We start from the raw sequence: 23711 nt of genomic DNA, 5'->3' as shown, positions 1-23711 counted from the left end.
TCAAAATCCAAGTGTGCAAAATTAATCTCATTATCTCTCATCATTCTCTAAACTGACTTTATTTCCCATGATCCATACCATGATAATGGAATTGCTCCCTGCCCAATCACCCAAGCATACAGCTGGCATGCAAATAGTTGGCAGTGACCTTGGCAAGAGGGCACTGATACAGTGTTGAATACCTCGTCACAGCAACTAACTCCTTTTGCTGAAATTTGTCACTCACCAAACAAATCCTTGATTAAAATTTCATCCTTCACATAGGTTTAAGATTGGGAACATTCTAGGTCATTAATAAATACAGTTCTTAAATTTAAAAATGCATCGTAGCATATTATTCTCTTATGAGGTTCAAGTCTGCAACTCTCTCTTTTCTTTTTTTTTTAACAGAGAGAGAGCTCATGCAAGCAGGGGGGAGGGGCAGAGGGAGAAAGAATCTTAAGCAGACTCCACACTCAGGGTCTTACATGGGGCTCGAACCCATGACCCTGGGATCATGACCTGAGCCAAAATCAAGAGAGGGGTGCTCAATGGAATGAGCCACCCAGCTGCCTTAAGCCTGTTAACTCTCTTAAAATCTAGTGGGTACTTGGTTAATCTCCTTTCTCTGACTTATGGACTTTCTGTGGTCACATTAACCACACTGATTTGAATGTAATGCATCTTAAAGGCTTATCCTGGAATTTTATTTACCTTGTATATTAATGATATGTTTTATTCAGTATCCATGTGCCAGGAATTCTCTCTACACATTAAATCATTTTGTCTGCATAAAAAAGTCTATATGATAAGCAGAGGTTACTAGATGTTAAAGATGAGAAAATGCTGGCAAAGAAACGTTAAGCATCTTTCCAAAAGACATACAACCAATTGGGGCGCCTGGGTGGCTCAGTCGGTTAAGTGTCCGATTTAGGCTCAGGTCATGATCTCATGGTTTGTGAGTCAGGCCCTATGCTGACAGCTCAGAGGCTGGAAACTGCTTCGGATTCTGTGTCTCCCTCTCTCTCTGTCCCTCCCAACTCACGCTCTGTCTCTCTCTGTCTCTCTCAAAAATAAACATTAAAAAAAAAAAAAGACACACAACCAGTAAATGATTGAAATGGTATCTGAATCCAGATCTATGGAATGCCACATTCCACGTTCCTCTCCATGGAGTTTACTTATCACATTGAACTTTACAGAACTAATCGAAGACTAAATTGAACTTTGAAAAAGAGTAATCTTATTCTTTCATAGTCCTCTCTTTAGCCAGGTTCCACCTCTAAATGAGCAACTGAGTCATTTGAAAAATAGCTCTTTATATACTATATTAAATGAGTATGAGGCTATAAGAAGTATCCATTTACTGAGAAGACATTTAAAGTGCCATCTGCAATATTATCAAAACCTTGGAAATACTTGCGATATATTTAACGAAATATGTGTAAGACCCATGCACTGAAAACTACAAAACAGTGAGATAAACAGGCCAACGTAATTAAAAGTGATAGGTAGACATTCCCAATTGATTTATAGAATCAGTGTAATTGCAGGCAAAAATTCTAGCAAGTTTTTGTTAATTACTACTTTTTAAAACAATTTTGAACCCACATTAGTTAACGCAGCGTGGCATTGGCATAAGTATAAACGTACAGATCCATGAAACAGAATAATCCAAAAATAGACTTTCAGCCATACATGACCTATTCACAGCTGATAAAAGTGTCAAGATAATACAACAGGGGAAAGGCTCTGGATCAAATGGAAACACTCGGGGGGGGGGGGGGGGGGGCGGGGGGGGGAGAATGAGCCTTCACCATTATGTACAGACAGAATTTAATACAAAATAGCTGAAAGTCCTACATGTAAAAGCTAAAACTGTAAATCTTCAAAAATATAGGAGGGAGAAAAATCTCTGTAACCCTGAGTTAGACCAAGTGATGTTGCGCACGTATAATTTGTATTTGGTCTTCTTCTGGCACAGAACTCTTAAAACCCTTGGATTTTTTCCTAACTGATGAAAACAAAGTATCTTTTGTCATGTTAAGGAGGTGACTTTTGGAAAGCACCTCAGGGTCGTGGCTGGTTGCTAGGAGAACCAACCCTGTTATTTGAGGGCTGGAACTTCCAGCCCCACCATGAGACCCTTGCAAGGGCAGAGGAGTTAGAAATGGTATCAGTCGCCAATGGCCAATAATGTAGCCAATGATGCCAAGATAACGAAGCCTCCTTAAAACCCCAGAAGGATGGGGCTTGGAGAGCTTCCGTACTGGTGAGCATGTAGAGATCTGGGAAAAATACTGCCTCTGGAGAGGGCATGGAAGCTCTGAGCCCCTTCCCACATACCTTGCCCTATGCATTTCTTCCACTTGCTGTTCCTGGCTTATATTCTTTGATAATAATCTGGTAATCTAGTAAGTAAAATGTTTCTCTAAGTTCTGGGAGCTGCTCTAGCAAATTAACTGAAACTGAGAAGGAGGTTGTGGGAACTTCTGATTTATAGCCAGTTGGTCTGAAGGACAGGTAACAGTGGACTTGAAAGTGGTGTCTGAATCCCAAGCAGGAGTTGTTGGAACTTCCAATCTGGAGTGGGAGGAATGTGAAGTGGGAGAGGGAGGAGGAGGCAGTTTTATGGGACTGAGCACTTAACCTATGGGATCAGATGCTATTTCCAGGTAGATAGTGTAGGATTTGGGTTGAGTTGAAGGACACTAGTTAATGTCCCAGAATTACTAGTTGGCATGGGGGAAACACTCCTCCCACATGTTAGACTTGGTACCAGAATACGTTTTAGGCCAAGACACAAGAAGTACAGATCTTTTCGTCAAGAAAAGCATGAAAAAAATGGACTTTTATAAAAATTAAAGTTTGTTTTTTGCAAGATGCTATAGAAGAATTGTATAGGTGAGTTATAGACAGGGCAATGCAAATTGTATTTGATAAAAGCTGGTATACATAACTCTTATAATAAATATAATAAATAGCTTAATAATAAAAAGATAACCCAATAAAAAATAGGCAAAGGACTTGAAATGATACCTCAATAAGAAGATATACAAAGAGCCAATAAACATAAGATGTTCAATGTCAAGGAAATGCAAATTAAGTCCAGGCAGAGATGCACTATGTACCACTAAAATAGTTAAAATTAAAAAATTTTGTAATGTTTATTTATTTTTGAGAGAGAGAGAGAGAGAGAGAGAGAGAGAGCATGAGCAGGGGAGGGGCAGAGAGAGAGGGGGACACAGAATCTGAAACAGCTCCAGGCTCTGAGCTGTCAGCACAGAGCCCAGTGTGGGACTTGAACCCACAAACCATGAGATGATGACCGAAGTTGGAAGCTTAACCAACTGAGCTACCCAGGTGCCCCCAAAAGAGTTAAGATTTTAAAAACTGACAATACCAAGTGTTAGTGAAGATGTGGGAAATTGGAACCCTGAAATATTGCCGTTAGTAAGGGGGAGGAGTATAGCCATTTTAGAAAATAATAGGGCTGTTTCTTCAAAAGTTAAATATATGCTTATCACATGGCCCAGCCTGGCAATTTCACTTCCAGGTTTTCACCCAAAGAAAATGCAAACATAGGATTACAAAATGACTTATACTCAAATAATCATGGCAGTTTTATGCATAATGGTAAAAAAACATAAAACAACTTAAATATTCATCAATTAGTAAATGGATAAACAAATTCTGGTATACCCATACAATGGAATGTTATCCAGGAATCAAAAAGGTAATAAGCTACTTTTACATGCCACAATATGGCAAAACATTTTGTGACCACACATCATTTTGCTAAGTGAAGGAAACTAAGCACAAAAAGAATAAGCCCTGTATAATTCTATTTACGTAAAACCTAGAGAAGACAGATCTAATCTATAGTGACAGAAGGCAGATCGGTGATTGCAGGGCCTGGAACTGGAGGTTGGGAGTGGGCAGGGATGAGGGGGAAGTTCACTGGAAAGATGCAAATGGGTCTTGAAATTACAAGTTATGAAAATGTTCTGTATCTTGACTGTGGTAGTGGCAATACAACTGTACATATTTGTCAAAACTCATTTAACTGTATACGTGGGATGGATACATTTTGTGTAAATACAGCTCAGTCAAGTTGATTAAAAAAATAATTTCACTTCTAGGAATCTACCCTATGGAAATAATATGACATACAAAGGTTAATCCTTGATGTTGCTGATTAACAATGAAAACAGAAAACATCCTGTATCCTATACAGAGAGCAATTATAGAAAGTGAGATAAATTGTAGCATATCCTTTCATTGGAATATGGCAATCATAATGGTGTTTATGAAAAGTATATGATAACATCTAGACATATTTCTGTCATTATTTTAAGTGCAAAGAAACAGGATTCAGAAATTAAATATGCAGTATGTTTTCAGCGATATAAAAAATTATACATTTTCTTACGTCACATGAAAGCATATAGAAGAATATAGCAAAAAATATATATATAAAAGAATAGATATAAAAGAAATATATAAAATAATATAGGAAAAATATTATTACTTTTTTCTAGTTTTCTGTCTTTAAAATATTTTCTTTAATGACAATATATTACCCTCATAATGAAGAAAACAAAAAGGAGGATATTACTACTGAAAAACAAACCATAATTTCATAAACTGTGACCCATTGCAAGATTAGAATGTTCTAGTCTACAGTAATAAGGAATGGAAAATGGGCATCAGTTGGTAACAGCGTGTCAGTATGTCTACAGAAACGTCTAAGGAAGAGGATGCTCTGATTATATTGACAAACCCCAATTATCTCAGGTAGCACTGTCATATCCCTAGATTGGAGAAAGAAGGCATACAAAGTAATATTTCATTGATATAAGCATTTTTTTGACAGTACTTAATACCCTACTTCTGAAACACCAAGAAATTTTCTGAGCTCTAATTTGTCTCCTCAGTGAACCTACTTAGGAGGAAAAGGGTGTCTGGTTACAGATGGCTGGTCCAAATAACAAAGCCAAGTCTGTGACCCACTGAGAATGGATGATATTTGCATCCACACTTTTATCAGAGCAAGGCAGTTAGTTATACAAAGATAGATCACTCCTGGCTGACTCCATAACATCACATTGTTGAACCTCAAAGCTGGGGACCATACACTGTTCTACAGTAATTACAATGTAATATAAAGAGCAGGAAAAATTGCAAGCATTCTCCCAACACATTCGCTTTATTAACAGTGGCAGAAACAGGTTTAGAGAAACATTTCCAGTTCATGCCAATTCTATCCTGAGCTATGGTTTTTCTGCATATGCTGTAGGGGGAGCCTGGAAAGCTCATACTTACCAATGCTTTGTCCATCGTCCCAGAATATCTGACCTTCAGCTTTCCCATTGTCATCCAAAGCAACAATCAATCCCATAAATTTTTGTCGACTATGGAAAAAAAGGAGTTTTTTTTCCTCTAGATTATAGGTTGTAAGAATGAAGGACGGATGCTGTTGAAAATATTACTCAACCAAATCAAAAAACTTAATACATTAAAATTGCACATAAAGTTCTAAAAATAGGTAAAATGAGATAAAATACAAGATACTTAAAAGCTAATAGAAAAAAACAAATTTAATGAAACATGTGGTACAACTTCAACTTTCAAAAATCAAAAATAGTTCATAATTAAAAATGTATCTTCTTTACAAAAGAGCTTATTGCATGTTGCTTAAATATTAAAGTTTCCTAGATAGTTTAAAAAAGAATTTTGTGGGGCACCTGGGTGGCTCAGTCGGTTAAGCATCCAACTTCAGCTCAGGTCGTGATCTCACAGTTTGTGGGTTCGAGCCCCACATTGGGCTCTGTGCTGACAGCATGGAGCCTAGAGCCTGCTTCAGATTCTCTGTCTCCCTCTCTCTGTGCCCTTACCCCACTCATTCTCTCTCTCTCTCTCTCTCTCTCTCAAAAATAAACATTAAGAAAAAAATTTTGTTTTTGAAAATTTTACACATAAATGTATATTATATAACAGATGAAAACATAAATATCATTAAAATGAGATGTACTTAGATATAGATCTATGTAAATATATTTTGCAAATAGAAATGGATTACATCTCAAAGGATGTATATGCAAACTAATTTTCATTAAGTGCAGTCATATTTAAATTATTTTAATAAAAGAAAATATTTGTTTGACATTTTGAGGTGGTTTTCTTATAGTAGAGACTTATAAATAATTGCGGTAAATAAACACCAAATATGTATAATCAATGTCCTTTAATTTGAATACATCTCAAAATATTTAATTTCTTAAAGATTTAATTTTTTTAAGTTTATTTATTTATTTGGAGGGAGAGAAAGAGGGTGCATGCGTGCGCACACACAAGCAGAGGAGAGACAGGGAGACAGAGGGAGAGAGAAGATCCCAAGCAGGCTGCGTTGTAGGTGCAGAGCCCAATCCGACAAACCACGAGACCAGGACCTGAGCCAAAATCAAGAGTCAGATGCTCAGCCGACTGAGTCACCCACACACCCCTTAAAGATTTCATTTGTAATAATGAATATGAACTTGTTACTCATGATCTTTGTGTGAATTAAAAATAGACACTTAAAAATGAAATATTCATATTCTACTTTCACACATATTATAAGTAATAGGATAAGATGTGAATTCCTTAGGAAGAAAACCACCCAACAACCCTTCAGTAGCTTCCAGATTGCTATAGAATAAAATGCAAAGTACTTGTCCTGGCATTTACAGCCCTCCAGGATCTGGTCCTAACCTGCTTGAATTTTATTTCTTTCATCTCTCTCCCTTATCTTCGCTCCAATTAAACTGAATGGTTTACTCTTCCCCAAACCAAACTCACTTTTCACCTTTGGTTCTTTAATACTCCCAGAATATGTCTTTCCCTGTCTTCATGTTTTCAAATCCTACTTTTTATCCAACGCTCAGCTCAAAGCTGTCTTTCATGTTAAACCATGATTTACACCACAAGGTGGAGCTAACTTCTCCCCTTTTGAATGGTTCTTGGTCTTTTTATCTCTGCCTCTCTTAACATAACGTGTTCTCCTTAATTTAACACACACACACACACACACACACAAATAAAAATATAACTACATAAATATAAGTATACAATCTCTCCTGAGTTGACCAAAGTAGACCTTGGAAGGAGTACTGAATCATCCTTGGGTTGCCATCAAATCAAAGAGCTCATTAATATTCCCAACTTTTTTAGTAGTGTGGAAAGAGGCACACACTACTGCCTTCAAGGAAATTTTTGTCCCAGGCCTTGGACACAGACCTACACTAAAAGTTCTCCCCAGGACTGATTGTATGAATGAATGCATCCTCCCCCAGATTCCACTCAGAAGGCATTTACAGAATTGAATCAACGAAATGTCTGTTATTTGGTTTATTTACCCACAGAGCCCTGGTTAAGGTGGTCAGCCCCCTGTAAGGCTACCTCATTATGACAAAGTGAGGCCAGCAACACCTTTGTTCCTCCTTACCTGGCCTGAGTGTTCATTGCAGGCTCTTGCCAAGGCAGGATGTAGCCTCCTCTGATATGAAGGTTGATGTGGTCAAGGGGAGACTCCAGGGTTTTCCAGTAACCTGTTGACGTATTGCCAGATTCCTAGAAGAGAGAAGATAGGCAGGTAAGGATGACAGATAAATCGATGAAATGAACAGATGCATGCTTTCGTACAAGTTTTTCCTTTCTAAGGCAGCATGTTGGAAAGTCAGCAAGAAACCACAAGTCTAAGCAGGAAAATCTCTGATTTTCAGCATTGTTAAAAACTCTGGAAAGCTATTCTTTTCTCTGTATTCTCCAGAAAAGGTGGGGATGGAGTTAAGAGAGAAGGCAGTGTGATATGGGATGTCAGATTTTACCTATTTATGCTTTCGTGGATGCTTTTATTTTAGCAAACCTTGCTTGGTTGAAAGGTTGAAAATGATTGCCTTAGAAATTATGTGCCTCAAAGCCAGGAGAAAGTGCTGGCTGCCCTAGCACAGACCAATCTGGTTCTTCACAAAATAGGTTTGTTCTTACCGTGCTGTAGTCGTACCAACGGGCTCTGGGAAAATAAGCTTGGATCTCAAAAGTGTTCTGAAACATAAAATTGACACGTTGTTATGTATATTCTAATAACTTAATCTTGATTTTAAAAATTCTTTCTGTAGAACTTAGGCTAAAAAAATGGTAATTTTATTAATGGTTTTAAGAGTTTGGGAAGTGTAGTCAAAAAAAGATCTGGGAAAATTCTTCAGACACATTGAAAAATACATTTTTTAAAAAGGTAAATTTTATAAGATGCAGGGTAACAAGACACTAGAGTGAAAAATCAGCTGGTGTTGTGAAGTTATCATTAATGGAGATTTTGAGAGAAAATGATTTCCTGGGGCTCAGTTGGTTAGGCCTCTGACTTTGGCTCAGGACATGGCCTCACAGTTCGTGGGTTTGAGACCCACTTCAGGCTCTGTGCTGACAGCTGGGAGCCTGGAGCCTGTTTCAGATTCTGTGTCTCCCTCTCTCTCCCTCTCTCTCTCTCTCTGCCCTTCTTCCACTTATGCACTCTCTTAAATAAACAAACAAACAAACAAATAAATAACATTAAAAAAAGAAAAAGATCTCCTTTATTTGTTCTAGAAAGGTATTTGCCACAAAAATAGTGAGTGGGACAAAATGATCTTTAAAATGCCCTTCCTGTACTTTAGATTATGTGACTGAGGGTTTCTGATCTCTGATGGAAAACTCACACTTTCCAGCACGGGGCTGATTAAGATAGCAGGGCCCAACATAAACTGACGGTCTATATCCCATGTCACTCTGTCATTTGTAAACCTTAAAAAAAAAAACAAAACAAAGCATGAAAAATCCAGGAAACTGTTAGGACTCTTGCAGAAGACCATTCACAAGACAGGCCAAACCTCCTTGGGGAACCAGGCTGTACTCACTCATGGAGAAGGGGTCGGACGACAGTGCTGCCCTCAACATGAGCTTTATGCATCAAAGTGTAGAGGTAAGGCAGCAGGGCGTATCTGGTCTGAAGGACTTTTCTTGAGTACATCTCGAAGGTTGAATTCCAGGCCACAGGATCTTGTCTCTAAAGAGATAAAGGCACACGGGGCAGATACTCTTTACGCCATCGTAATGGTATCAGAAAAGGGTCAGCAGGCACATATCCCACGTGTCTGTGACATAAATCTCACCCTTCATCGCTATCCTGCCCTTTCTCTTGCCCCTACTGTCCTACTAAACTCGTGCTTCTTGCTTCCCACTCTTAAGTGGACTCTTAAGTCCTCTGCACAGGTGTGGCCTTGGCCCTGCACAGGGCTAGAGAGATGGGTCTCTGTGCCCACCGACGTAGCTTGAATGGACTTGAGTAAAATAAAAACTCTCTCAAGAAGATGAGCTTCTTTTCTTTTAGCCCCATAGGGAGCTATAAACCCTTCTTTCCTCATAGGCATGAATCCCCCCAAGAGATGAGCAAAAGTGTATTCTCGAAAATTGCTTAGAACTCTGGGATTGCGAACTCTGTGGATTTTCTAAGAACCGGAGGTGCTGATTTATGACTTTTCCTCAACAAATAAGTATGATATTTTGGAGGGTTAAAGAGAAGTTGTGATTTGAGGACACAAAACTGTGGCATCCACTTCTGCCTTACCCTTGTCCCGATGGTGTTGTGGTTTCTGGAAAATGGGTAAAAGGCCCCCAGCTGCATCCAGCGAAGACACATCTCATATTCGGCATTTCCAAAGAACCCACAAATATCTGCTCCTGTCTGAGACGATGCAAAACCAGAGCATGAGGTGGGACTTTTGCAGGCTGCAGACATGTTGGCATCTGACTGAACGATTAAAAATGGCGCCACTATAACTTACATAAGATATTCCAAAGAGACTGAACTCCATCATGCCTGCAATGAGAAGATACAGCCGTGTTGGGTGAAGTAGCTCTTTTGGACGGTAGGTTTGACCTGTCTCTTCCATACCCTATGTGGAAGCCCCAGGCCGTTCATGATGAAAATACCAAAAGATGGGTATGGATTAACACTCTCATCTGCATAAAGAGAACTCCGCTCCTGCTGCTTCCCCTGCCCACATGGATCATGACCAGACATAACCAGTGCGGCTACAGAGCACATGATCCAGTGCCCTCCCCGCCAGCAGAGGCCCCCGGGAGGAGGCCCACTCACCAATGATAGACTTCCTCAGCTGGTCCCACGCGGCCGTGTTGTCTCCCAGCCAGTGACCTCCCCAGCGGCCAGAAGAAGGGAACGTGGAGCGGGTGATGACGACCCCTCGCTGTCCTGTCACCGCCTGCACGGCTCTGGATGGAGGTGAACAAGGAGGTGAACTGAGGGTGAATTTGAGGATGAACAGTCATGGAACTTTACATTACATTACCTTACATTTACATTACAGAGAGTAGCTTCAGCCTGGAGTGTGAGGCAGCAATGGTGTTCCATTTGGAGCCAGAAAGCTTCTTCCCTGAAAGCATCTGCTATTTCAAGGTGATGCTGAGAGTCATGGCAAGACAACGGGAGATCTATCATCTAAATGTGGATTCCCTTTCTTAAAAAAACTGAATTAACTAGTTGTCTACATAGAGGTGGGAGGATGGAGTGGGGTGAGGGGTGACACAGGTGTTTATGGAACAATTACTCTAACCCAGGTATTATCCTGGTCACCCCCACGTACACTGTCTCACAACCTCATGAAGAAGGTTTCCTTGGCCTCCTTTTACTGTTAGAAAATTGAGGCTCAGAGTTAGACAATTTGTCAAAGGACATTTAAAGAGCAAGGAGGAAGATCTGGGACCCAAATAAAAATATATATGACTATAGCTCTTTGGTAATATTCTCCCTACTACACTAGTCCTCACTAGGTCAGATAAAGTTTGCACACAAGGACAGATATGCACAAAAGATGTTCAAATATCTCTCTAAGGAAGGCGGATCTTCGGCCTGTAGCCTCAGTGAGAAAATAAAAACAATTGTGTAAGACTGAAAAATCAATGTAACAAAAGGGGAAGTCTATTAACAGATGCTCGCACATAATGCAATCCACATATTTGCTGAAGAATGCATTGCAAATCAATAGACACCGATGAATTATTCAGTAAATGATGTCAGGAAGAGAGGCTAGCTACTGTGGTGGAGATTCATCCATTTAGGTCGCTTCCAATATTTCACACCAAAACAACCACGCACATGGATGGACACACACACATGCACTTACACGTGCGCGCGCACACACACACACACACACACACACACACACACACACACATATCCAACAGATAATGTGAAGGCCTGAAACAAGGCAGGGATACAGAGGAAGGGTAGATGTGTCTGAGGCAAAAAGCTCGATTGTCACCATTTCAGAACTCTGGAAATTAACCAGCCATAGAAAGAAATGAAAATCATCTATCCAAGAAAAACAATAAAGTCTTGGCAAGACAGTGAGGTCTGTGGCATTTGAACTTGGGGCTCTTCCCAGCTGACCCCATCCCTAGTTCAGTGGCTCCAAAATCCAGCAGCCTCAGCAGCCTCCGAGGTCTGACCTCTTTTGGGGCTCTGTTAAAAGCGCTATCCCCAGAGCACAATTAATACTGTTTTCTAGCTTCCAGCCCCCTGGCAAATCTCTATTCCCAGGGTGTTGTGGCCATTTGATTGGACTCAGAGCTCAACTCAGCAGGGAGAAAAAATTCCCAATCGAGGGATTTACCAAAACAATAACAATTTTCTGGCACCATCACAGGTACTCAGGCTGTGGTTCAGTCAAGACAAACACAGCTTGGCTGGTTTTAGAGTAAATCCTGGAGAAGTAGAACCATGGAGAACTTTGTAAAACTCCTACATATTCCCGGGGATCGAAAAGACTGTACATGCCCAAAGCTCTGTGCACGCCCAGGAGAGAGCCATGGAAGGAGGAAGTTTCAGTGACTCACTCCTGGCTTAACTTGAAGTCCTGAGTAAGCAGGAAGTGAAAGGTAATGCTGTCTTAAGAAACCTCCCCAAGTTTGAAGGTGTGGCTTCTCAGATTTATCCCCTTGGCAAAGGGTAAAAGACATAGAGTCAAGGCATCTAAGGTGACCAAGAAGGCCTTAACGTTGCTTTCAGTTTGGCGAAACTTGAGGTAGGCTTTTCTTTTCTTTCTTTCTTTTTTTTTTGAGTTTAAGTCATCTCTATACCCAGTGTGGGGCCTGAATTTATGATCCCAAGAGTCTCATGCTCTTCCAACTGAGCCAGCTGCTCTAGGAACACACTCACTCGTAGGTGGGTCTGGTCTGGGCCCATCCGTACAGGCTGTGCACGTCATAGTGTCGCACCCGTGAGCCGTCTGGCAGGATCTGCTGACTCTCCATGCACAGGGTCTTGCTGCTAAGGCCCATGTCCCTGGACTCCAAATCTGAACAGAAATGCCAAGTTACTGCCCAAACATCTTGCTTTGTACGTTCACTAGAAATGCCCGTTGTCTCGGTATTTCTCCATTTCAATCAACGACTTTGTTACCAGTGACAGTTCCAATTTCAAGAATTATTTTGTCTATAAAAACAACATCCTGTAACATTACAATTAATGAAGGGTAAGGACAGGGTGTAGAGTTAGGAAAGCCACGCTTCATTTTCCTCTGATACTTATAGAGTGCTGTCAATCGCACACTTATCAGCACAATCAACTCTTCTATTGTTATGATTGTTTCTTCCACTAGATGGTAACATTCTCAAGGGAATGGATCTTTTCAAGCAACCATCTTAAGATCTCTGCATTTTCTGATTTGTTAGTACTTGTCTGATAGGCAAATAGTAAGGGAGGAAGGAGAAAAAGGAAGGAGGGAAGAAAGAAAGGAAGGGAAGGAGGGAGGGAGGAGAGAAAGGGAGGCAGGAGTTGGTGAGTGACCAGTGACCCAGACCTCAAGAAACTTAGACTACAAATTTTGTCTCACAAACTACTGGCAAGAGGGTGAGTGGCTTCCTTCCCCTGGGTTTCTGAAAGGTGAGAGGGTTCAATGTTCTGAGATACCTTGGGGGTCAGGTCCTATGATGTTCTGTTTCTGTTTGTCTACTAGGGTATGTCCTTCATGAAGTATCTGTGGACATGGGCAGAAAGAGTGCAGAGCCTAGATTTTCACTCTCTAATGAAAAGACTGTGGTGTCTGTGTGTGTGTGTGTGTGCGCGCGCGCGCATGTGTGTGTGTTTGCAGCGGGTTCAAGTTTGAACAATCAGCTCATAGTTATCAATGTAATCATGTATTGCTTGGTTTCTTTTATAATACATCATGTCATTATTTCTACGCTTGATTAGTAATTTACACTTGTTCAAGGTTATTCTACTTGGGGTTTTATGTCATGTGTACAAGTGTTATCTTTCTCTAAAATTAAGCTTCACTTTGACAATAAGAGGCAAACTTTCAGAGTTTTTGAGTTGGGAAGTAATTAGATGAAGTAATCAGTTTACATACGTGGCATATAGGGTGGCTTGTTAAGACTTTTATCGCTGCAGCCCCTGACAGATCCATCCACAAAGTTTGATGGCTCATTCATGTCCTGCAATGAGTTAACAAGAAAGATTGTGTGATGTCAGAGGCAGTGTGGTCTTTACTCTGGAGGACACCGACCTAATGGAGATGAACACATCTTAATTAAGCCCTCAGCTAGTCACTTCATGGACTCTATTTACTCTAAGACATTGACCCAAAAGGACTCTAAGAATCCATATTGGTGTCAATAGACTGCCAAACTCCTAGTTTACCTGGCATTTTTAATCTTGTGAGGATTATTTCATAGTGGCAAGAATATGGAGAATATACTGGATCCATGACCTAAGATAGATTTCTTGATCCATTTCCCCACACAAAAAGCCCAACTTCGTTTTCCTATGTGTGAATCACTCACTTCTTGTCTGTGGCCAATAGTTGCCATTATCTTCCCCTCCTCTTTCTTAGTCCACTAGCTTGGACTAATTCTGACACCAGCAGAGACCAAGCACAAGGAGGACTGTCTCACTTTCTGCAGTAGATGCAATCCTGAGGAGTTGTGGGTAACTCAGAAACAAAGCTGGAAATCAAATCATACTTGGGGCGATTTATCACTTAATTGCAAGAAGTAGTGATTCCCAAAGTGAATAGTTCACTGCCTACTTTGTTAGCAGAAAGGCTAACGTTTTGTAAAGTGAACTACCTTAAACAGGCCACACTAAGGGCAAAGGCAAGTATTTGGGGACCTATTCACTATTTTGAGTTTTCCACCCATGTCTTCCCTCCAGCAAAACAAATACCCCAAGTAATCAGTCTCCCTGTTCCTCAGAGCTACCCACATCTCTATACTATTTGCTTTGCCTGTTTGGGCTAATCTTTCATGTGTCCACTCTGTGTCTGTCTATCCTGAGGGTAGTGGCCAGAGAAACCTCAGGGCTGCCAGTGGGCTTATATGTTTGTCTCTGGATGAGTAACGAGCTACTTTCAGCCTAGCCGAGACCTGTGAAGCTCTTGACAGCTGGCCTAGAATATGCTCAGGATTTCAGGCCATTGGACAGTGGTAAAGGAAACTGAAACACTGATATGCCTCCCACCCCTAGAAAAACACAAATAGCCATATGTCCCAGAGACATTTCAGGAAGCCCTACTCTTAAGCCCAACTGACATGTGTAACAAACATGTCAGCAGGCCTTTAAAGATGATCCTGCACCAGCACTATGGTGAGCATCTATTTTCTCTTGGATTCATGCCTTGTTGGCCCCATTTCTGCCCTGTATCACACACTCGGGCTCCCCTAGCATTAGCTTCTGGGTAGTTTGGCCAATGGGAGGCACTGGCCAGCAACTGGAGGGTAGGAGATAAGAGAAGCTGGGGTATTTATCCCTCTCCCTCTTTCTCTGGCAGCATCTCCAGTAGTGGGACATTTCTTCTATGGGCTCCAGCTTCTGCAGCATGTTTCTGGGAAGACCCACAATCATCTCTTTGCCTCTGGGGGTCCAGCACCTCAATTCTGCAACAGTGTTCCTCTCATTCTTCCACCCTTAGCTCCCTGCTTTGCTAGTCTTGAAATTGCCTCTCCATGGTTTGACTGACAGCATTTCCAAAGAAAAACCACTAAGGGGTACTTACAATCCACAATCCATCAAACTTCAAGCTCTTCTTTGGCTCTTGAGGGTTCACATAGAGCTCCTGTATTTCCTTCTTCCACCATGCAGCTGTGCTATCACGTAAGAAGTCAGGAAAAGCAACGTAGGCTCTGTACAGCTGTAAGAGTAACACATGATTGGGTGTTCACCTGTCTGGGAAGGGGAGTCTGGGGACAAGGAAGGGGGGATGAGCAGGTACTTGTGCAAGACAATGCCCCACTCAGGGTCTGACCCAACCTCAGCTCTGCTGTTACTGCTACAGAGTTTACTGTGAGCACAAAAAGATCAGAGAAGGCTGATTGCATTTTTCATTCTTCTAGAAGGAGGTTACATAGTCTTAAATCCCCTTTAAATGTGAGATTTGCTTTTATGACTGGGCCTTTAATCATATGAGTTGGAAAATTAAATGACTGTGTATAAATGATCGGACTTTGGAAACACAAATGTTTTTCCTACACTGGCCAAATAAAGGAGACCAGTCATCCAGGGAAAAGTGAGCTGCAGAGTGAAGGGGATGCTAGATGCCCAGGCTGATATGGCAGCAACTACTGAGATCAAAACCACTACTCCTTCAAACTGGCAGGCACATTTTTTTCAGATGTAGACAATTCATTAAAAAGCCAGTGCATTCATAACCTCCCCAGTGAAAATATTCTGGACTTTCGTTCATTGTTTTTCAGACAACATTGGATTTAAACAAAATGCAACCCGTTACAGGCACACACGTGAAGATATTTCATTTGATTTCCTTCTACATATTTCCAGATAAGTTGTTTATTGTGTTTTCTGTTTGAGGATCTCCTTCTACCAATAAATTACCAGATGACAACCATACTCAAGGAGATGCCTTAACCAAGCACTGGAATAAAACTCAGAAGGATCCAGATGTTTAGGGTAATGTGAACAAAAATCTGCATGTAACTATACCTTAACCTGAGTTTCATGGTCAAGGGTGGCATCCACATTCACATTGGGCAAGTCTGGCCAAACCTAGAGAAAAAGAAAAAAAATTAAAACCTGCACAAGGCATTGCATATGGACCATGAGATGATTCATGTGTTAGACTCTATTGACATGCTTCTCCATATAATTCTTGGAGATCTTTGTCATTAATTAAATTGTAAGATCTGAATATATGGAATTCTGTTGGGGGGAAATAGGCTGGGGTCCCTTGACTCATTCCATAAGTCTTCAAACTCATTAAGTTCAAAAAGAAAATAAACTAAATCTGTTTTAAATGGAATACTACTTGGCAATGAGAAAGAATGAAATCATGCCATTTGCAGCAACATGGATGAAACTAGAAGGTATTATGCTGAAATAAGTCAGTCAGAGAAGGACAGATATCATATGTTTTCACTCACATGTGGATCTTGAGAAACTTAACAGAAGGCCATGGGGGAAGGGAAGGGGAAAAAATAGTTACAAACAGAGAGGGAGGGGGCAAACCACAAGAGACTCTTAAAAACAGAGAACAAACTGAGGGTGGATGGGGGTGGGGGGTAGGGGAAAATGGGTGATGGGCATTGAGGAGGGCACTTGTTGGGATGAGCACTGGGTGTTGTATGTAAGCCAATCTGACAATAAAGTATATTCATAAAACATATATCTGTTGAACAATCACCTTTCAAATGATTGCTTTGCTGTCTGTAATAGACATATAACAAAATTATCTTTATAAAAAACAAATTTAAAGCATGACTCTAAAGAAATAGGGTTGATTTCCATTCACAACCCATAAACTTAGCCTCAGGAATCTTAAGCAGCATCGTAACTTATTGGGGACCTCTAATATACATAGCATTAAAAAATCCATAGTTTTAACCACTTGTATCTTTAACTAGAAGGACATTAACTATATAAGTGATTCATGCATTCATTCATCAGACACTTACTGAGCACTTACTATGTGACAGGCACTCTACTACAATCTGTATCTACTGAGACTTAAGTAAGAAATAGTCCTTGTTTTCTAAGAGTCCACAGATAAAACAGGCATGCTGTGTTACATGCTATACTCTCTGAGAAAAACAATATAGAAAAGGGAAGAAATAGGGAGAGCAAAACTGGTCACTGAATGCTTCATAGGAGGGCAATTTGAATTGGTCTTGAAGTGCAGATATAATCTAGGTAAGCTGAGAAGGCAACATCCAAAGACGCAGTAAACATGGCCTGGACCTAACACAACAGGAAGTAGCACAGTACAGTTACAGAGCAAAGTCTGAATCCTGGCTGAGAGCCACTGTCAGACAGGGTCAGGAAGTTCATCTAAAATCCTGTTGCTATAAATCAAACAGATGAGGATTGAGTCACAAAAAGGAACTAAGGAAGACAAGAGGAAGAGGAAAATCCATAGGACTTAATGGTTTATTTAGATATGGAGGGTGTTAAGGAGCATAGGTTAAAGACGAATGCAAGTTTTGAGTGTGGGTTACTACCAGACACAGATTTCAGAGCCATTCTCAGAGGAATTCTTTAGGTTTGTTACATGACCAGCTGGAATATATAAGGAGTGGAGCACCAGAATATTTCCAGACAATAAAACAAAGCTCACTGATATTTTAGAGAATTAGACCTGTAACCTTGGTCTTATTAATCAGCATCAGGCAAACGTCTATGCATTCATAATTTATCAATTACCCAATATATATTTCCAAGATTTATTGATGGCCTCTTTCAATCAAGACATTCTGGTGCCGATTAATTATGGGCATCTTCTCCCAAGGCTTACCTTTCCCCAGACAATTTCATTGTTATCAGGCCATTTGATGAATACGTTGTTTTCCTGCCCTCTCTTGAATGTGGGATAATGGGTCTCGTTGCCAGAAATGGCTGGGTCCTGCAGTGAAAGGGTTTAAAACAGCAAGCATGAGGCACACATCTCCAAGACAACAAACAAAACCAAGATACCCATAGATAATTTGCCTTATGTCTACAAAATTACTGAGGAATAAAGTATGCTATCTGAAAACATTCCTGGAGACAAACCAGGTTAATAAGACATTACCCTCATGTGAAGAAAGCCAATTTATTGTGCTTCTACAGTATAATATCAATATTCCTTCAGACTATGAAGCTCCTTTCTTATGTTATGTCATGTCATGTCATGTCATGTCTCCATGGCCCAACCTGTGTATCAAAAGTGGCTTCCCTGTTCACCTCATCCCATACCTGCCTCACTTACTCTATATACCCTATTTCACAATTGTCATATAAATTATCACTTTTTGAAATTATTTTTCTTTATTGTTTATTTATTGGCCATCTCTGTTCAATAGAATAAAAGCCCTGTAAGAAAAAGGATATTGTCATTAATTTAGATTATACACACACACACACACACACACACACACACACACACACACACACACTTTGTAGAAGTGATTTTCAAAGACCAGTATTTAATTCATACTTGAATGAATGAGAGAATGAATAAAAGTCAGCAAATAATGCTCTATTTTTTGGATGCCAGAAGGGAGGATCATTTGCAGATAACTACTTCTGTGTTTATCAAGATACAGCTTCCAACGCAAAATAATAAATTTATGTTCTGGATCTTAGCTCAGTCATTTGTGAGGTTTGTTACGAAGAAATAAGTCCCCTGAGCCTCACCACTGCTGGGTAATGATACAACTGGAGGGGTTTTTGAACCTCCTAAGGTAAGGATAAGACTAGGATATAGCTGTTCCCTCTGAGGCACAGCCTGAAACAGTGAGGATTTTGGGGTATTGTTGCTATATTCATTGTATCAATCCACGGTTCTAACTCTACCAAGAGAATCATAATAAATTACATCCCAGTGGCACTCAGTTATGAAAAATAAATATTGCAAAGCATCACCTTTTGAAAGCCATTCTTCATTTGTTCTGTCCTTTGTTTATCTGCTTTTTAAAACTTAATTTTATTTTAAGTTTATTTATTTATTTTGAGAGAGAAAGAGAGGGAGGTGGGGAGGGGCAGAGAGAAAGAGGGAAAGAGAGAGAAGCCCCAGCAGGCTCCTCAGTGTCAGTGCAGAGCCTGATGTGGGGCTCCAACACATGAAGCGTGAGATCATGACCTGAGCTGAAACCCAGAATCGGACACTTAACTGGCTGAGCCACCCAGGTGCCCTTGCTTTTTAAAACTTTAAAAAATATAATGAGAGTTTCACAGAAAGTTGCAAAAAATGTGCAGGGAGGTCTTGCGTTACTCTTTATCTAGTTTCCCTCAATGGTTCTATTTTAAACTCATGAGCACAGAAACAGAAAATGGGCTCTAGTCTTCTAAATACCTACCAGAATGAGAACGAATCTCATGCCATTTTTCTTCATTTGGTCAATCAAGAGACCGAGGTTTTGGAAGCTGGGGCTGAGAGTGAAGTCCAGCTTCCGGTCCATGTAATCGATGTCTACATGCTGGACATCCTACAGGAAGGAGCAAGCAAGACACTGGGGGTCCTGTGGCGGTATGCCTCAGGGCACACAAACCATCCTGCCAACCCCAGCTTGGGCCCCTCCTACTTTATCCCATACTCCCCTACACTGACTTTTCAATTCTGCTGATTGAGATTGCTTTCTGATTCCTACCTACAGATCACCTGTCCCCATCTTTCTCCTGTTCCCCCAGCTGGAATTTCCTCTCCTTTCCTTCCCTCCATTCATGTTTTTACCACTTTTCAAACTTCAAACTCAGTGAGCCTATCAAACCAAGTGCTAGATGAATGTTCAAGGGTAGAAAGCAGGGCTTCTCTGAGAAACAGAAAAAACTGTATCTATTTCTCACCCTCTGGTAAACATGATTGAATTTATTCACATTTAGAATTACATTATTGTATAGTTTCCTCGAATGTGTATATTTCTGCCATCCTGTTTGACTAGATGGTCCTTGAGATGAGAACCTTATCTTCCTTTTTCTCTATACACTACCAAACCTGGCTTCTGTACATGAAAGTTAGTCAATCCAGGATTGTGGGATGATGGCTAAAGCGGTTAATACCTAGTTGAAAAAAAGAGATGTTTCTTTTTGTATGAAGATGAAAAATCACCCTTAAGACAAAAAGTAAAACTTGTTTGAGGGAGCAGAGACTTGTGCATAAGCCAAAGCTTGGAAAACAATGAATTGACATATATATTATTAACACTGATCACCTTGGTGAGGTAGATCTCTGGACTTTTTTCATCTTTTAATTTTCCTCCCCTTTCTGATTTACATTTAATAAATTTATGGAAGAATAGTATATAAAAAGAAAACACTTAAGGCTGGATGAATGTTTCAAATTATCTTTGATGAGAACATCATAACACTTGATTTTATTTTCATCCTCCAGTCATTAATTGTCCTCTAAACTCTCAAGAGGTGGACTGAAAGCAGAAAAAGAGCATGAGTGATGAGAAACTGATGATTATGGAGGAGAAAGGGCATGCTGTCTTTGGAATTCTGCATGCTGACAGCAATGGACTGCCCTTTTTGGGGCTTATGAAGGAGACTAGGTTGTCTTTATACAATATGCATATACATGCTTTAGAGAAGACGAAGACTTGTTTTAACTGCTTTCTTTCATATTGGCACTTTATATCCATCCTCTCCAAGAACAATCATAGTATAATCTAGAAATATCATACTACTCTTGACATGATACTCACTTAGAAGTCCCCAAAGTTCTGGTTTAAGACCAGCCATGCCTACTGGAGGATATTCCTGGCAAAAGACAGTGAGTAACTATACCCTCCAATCACAGTGCTAACTTGCTGAAGGATTAATGCATCTCTCAATTCTGAATGCTTGATTTAAAAGGGTGGCATGAAATACATTTAAAAAGCAATGTATTTCACATAAGACTAGGTCCACAGCTACAGTTTCCTTACACTGAAAGAGTCAACAGTAATTTCTCTGAAGATGTTTTCAATCCATAATTAGGCACAATTCCCCATAACTAATTAGACCACAGGCTGAGTGGGTGATCCATACATAGGGAATCTGGGCCGCCATCATTGCCTCATACAATTGGGAGATCTCCTTATCATTCTCGTATCCATAGCGACTTAGCTGGAATCCCAAGGCCCAGTATGGAGTCATTGCTGGCCGACCAATCAACTAGAATAAAGAAGAAAAATGGGTCCAGAAGACTTTTTGGGAAAGAGAAGAAAAGCCTTATACTTGATACAACTTGAGCACTTCTACTGAGCACTGTCCCATCTAAGAGGCCTCCCTCAAGAAAAATAAGAAAGTCAAATAAATATGGAATGATCACTGGCATGTGGAATTATTACTGCTTAGAGATTCTTAGAGTACTCAGCAAATAATTAAGAGGCACGTGGGGTATCTGAATGCCTATATACCCCCAACACTAAAACCTGACTTTGGGGGAAGATAGCAGTAGTGTAATAGGAATACCCAAGGACCATAATAGCAAAAATCAGCCTATCTCAGTGCTAAGAATATGGTAATACCCAATAGACAATTGATGACTTATTAATGGATAGAATGACTTCCAACCTCAGTGTACTGTTGAGTTACAAGCTCGGGGGTTGGCCCCAAAACCATATAAAAGTCCAAAATCCCTCCTGTGGTGCGGTATGTCAGGGCAGGAGTGGGCTGGAATGATACATCTGTTAAAAACAAAACAAAGAAGACGGGGAGTCCTTGGAGGTATATGTCACCCAGACAGGGAATGTGCCCTAAAATGTGCTCTTTTCACTCTCCCTCTTGTTTTAAGTCCCTCCTCCTCTGGAAAGCCTTCTCTCACGAAGTGGAATTAGAGATGGGTTTGCAGATACCCCAAACATAACCTTAATCTCAACATCTTGTATCACTCTGTGAAAGGAAGTTCAACTGTCACAGTAAAATAAGGTCAGGCAATTTGGTCAAAATGTGACCCCTAATACCTGGCCCAGAGCTCTTCGTAAGTCATGAATGAATGAATGAATGAATGGTCAGTTTATCTGTCCCATTTCCCTACCCTTGAATTTCCCTATTTCTACTGGTATTCCAGATCCCAGGAAAATGGCCACTGCTGTTTATGGTGGTACATGGGAAACGTGCCTCTGTCTTACCCATGGCGTTGCTGTTTAGCAGGAGCACCCCATGGGCACTGCCATCCTGCTCCAGTGCCATGTAGTAGGGGTGGACGCCATAGGAATTCTTCTTGTACTGGGAGAGTCATGGTGAAGAGTAGGCAGCAATCAAAGAGAGAAAAATCCAAAGGATTGTTTCTACATCATAATCCAAACAGCAAACCTCTACTCAATATTGAAGACAGCACCATGTCATGTCCTTTATGAGGCTTTCCTTAACCCTCCTTTCCGCCCCAAGTAAAAAACTAGGTGCCCTCCTCCTCCATTCCCTCCTTGTTTATTATTACATAATTCTGTTATAAGCACTGATTACACTGGGTTACCATTATTTCTGCATCTGTCTCTCTAGGCTATAAGCCTCTGGGGAACAGACAGTGTCTCTATGTACCTGACACATAGAACACACTAAATAAAAGTTTATGAAGTAAAATCCATAGTCTGTGGGAAAAGAATATGGGTGTCTTTTAGGGACAGAAGAGCATAACATGTGGCCTAGTTCACCTGAGCACAGAATTGATCAGTATAAGGTGAGGCTGATTCTTAGGGCGCTATTGGATTAAAATGTACCAAGAGAAACGGATTGATCATCTTATTCTTCCGTGCTTACCGCGGGTGGCTCATCACGAGCGAACATTCCCCACATGTTCCAGCTCATATTTCTCCTGAAAGCTGTGTGCTCAGTCTCCCCAAAGCCGTAGAGGTACTGAGAGGGGAGGCGAGTCGAAATGGAGAGGAACGTGTCGTTGAAAGTAAAGCCGGGGAGCTGAGAGTCCCAACTGCAACAGAAAGGCATACCTTAACACCACACTGATGACAGCCCAGAGCAAACACAGGACGTGTTCAGAAATTCTAGCTGATTCAGAAGCCTCCCGAATGAAGGCATGTGTGGATCCTGGTCCAAGTACTCACTACCAAGGTTCCATGTTTGCATTTTTTATCTGTGATTTGCAAGGCTGAGAACTCCTTTTCTGGATCATGAGCTCCTTTAAGGCAAGGACTATGTCTCGTTCATCTCTTTAGTTGTCATTGTCCAGAGTATTAGTTTGAATACATGTATGAATAAATGAACAAGATCTAAGCAAATTTACCAACAGAAAAGTGTGAAGCTCTTAGAAAAACTTTTCTGGGGGCACCTGGATGGCTCAGTCGGTTAAGTGTCTGACTTTGGTTCAGGTCATGATATCAGTTTGTGGGTTCAAGCCCTGCGTCGGGCTCTGTGCTGACAGTTCAGAGCCTGGAGCCTGCTTTGGATTCTGTGTCTCCCTCTCTCTCTGTTCCTCCCCTGCTCACACCCTGTTTCTTTCTCTCTCTCTCTCTCAAAAATAAATAAATATTTTAAAAAAGAAGAAAAAGAAAAGAAAGATAAAAACTTTTCTGATTGGCCAAAGGACTTTTTTTTTTTTTTTTTTTTTTAACGTTTTTTTTTTTTTTTTTTTTTTTATTTTTGGGACAGAGAGAGACAGAGCATGAACGGGGAAGGGGCAGAGAGAGAGGGAGACACAGAATCGGAAACAGGCTCCAGGCTCCGAGCCATCAGCCCAGAGCCTGACGCGGGGCTCGAACTCACGGACCGC

The 23711-nt window shown here is 40.6% G+C and overlaps 1 protein-coding gene across 1 annotated transcript in view; it reads right to left on the bottom strand.

Moving 5' to 3' along the window:
* Positions 1 to 23711, bottom strand: part of LOC132679615 (putative maltase-glucoamylase 2) — a 90068-nt gene that overhangs the window by 15805 nt on the left and 50552 nt on the right. The window contains exons 28-45 of the mRNA XM_060633318.3: positions 22745 to 22913; positions 22117 to 22213; positions 21560 to 21672; positions 21032 to 21157; positions 19360 to 19488; positions 17817 to 17924; positions 16013 to 16075; positions 15069 to 15203; positions 13425 to 13509; positions 12233 to 12371; positions 10154 to 10287; positions 9840 to 9874; positions 9623 to 9739; positions 8913 to 9061; positions 8715 to 8799; positions 8008 to 8064; positions 7466 to 7590; positions 5305 to 5393 (exon numbers count right to left, since the gene is read on the bottom strand). Coding sequence (XP_060489301.3) covers positions 5305 to 5393; positions 7466 to 7590; positions 8008 to 8064; positions 8715 to 8799; positions 8913 to 9061; positions 9623 to 9739; positions 9840 to 9874; positions 10154 to 10287; positions 12233 to 12371; positions 13425 to 13509; positions 15069 to 15203; positions 16013 to 16075; positions 17817 to 17924; positions 19360 to 19488; positions 21032 to 21157; positions 21560 to 21672; positions 22117 to 22213; positions 22745 to 22913 — 1955 coding nt within the window. The remainder of the gene's footprint in view (positions 1 to 5304; positions 5394 to 7465; positions 7591 to 8007; positions 8065 to 8714; positions 8800 to 8912; positions 9062 to 9622; positions 9740 to 9839; positions 9875 to 10153; positions 10288 to 12232; positions 12372 to 13424; positions 13510 to 15068; positions 15204 to 16012; positions 16076 to 17816; positions 17925 to 19359; positions 19489 to 21031; positions 21158 to 21559; positions 21673 to 22116; positions 22214 to 22744; positions 22914 to 23711) is intronic.

Source organism: Panthera onca, chromosome A2 (genome assembly GCF_046562875.1).
Source record: "Panthera onca isolate mPanOnc1 chromosome A2, mPanOnc1 haplotype 2, whole genome shotgun sequence".
Lineage (NCBI taxonomy): Eukaryota > Metazoa > Chordata > Mammalia > Carnivora > Felidae > Panthera > Panthera onca.
The sequence above is the reverse complement of the archived record's forward strand: the minus strand, read 5'-3'. Positions and strand labels throughout refer to the sequence as shown.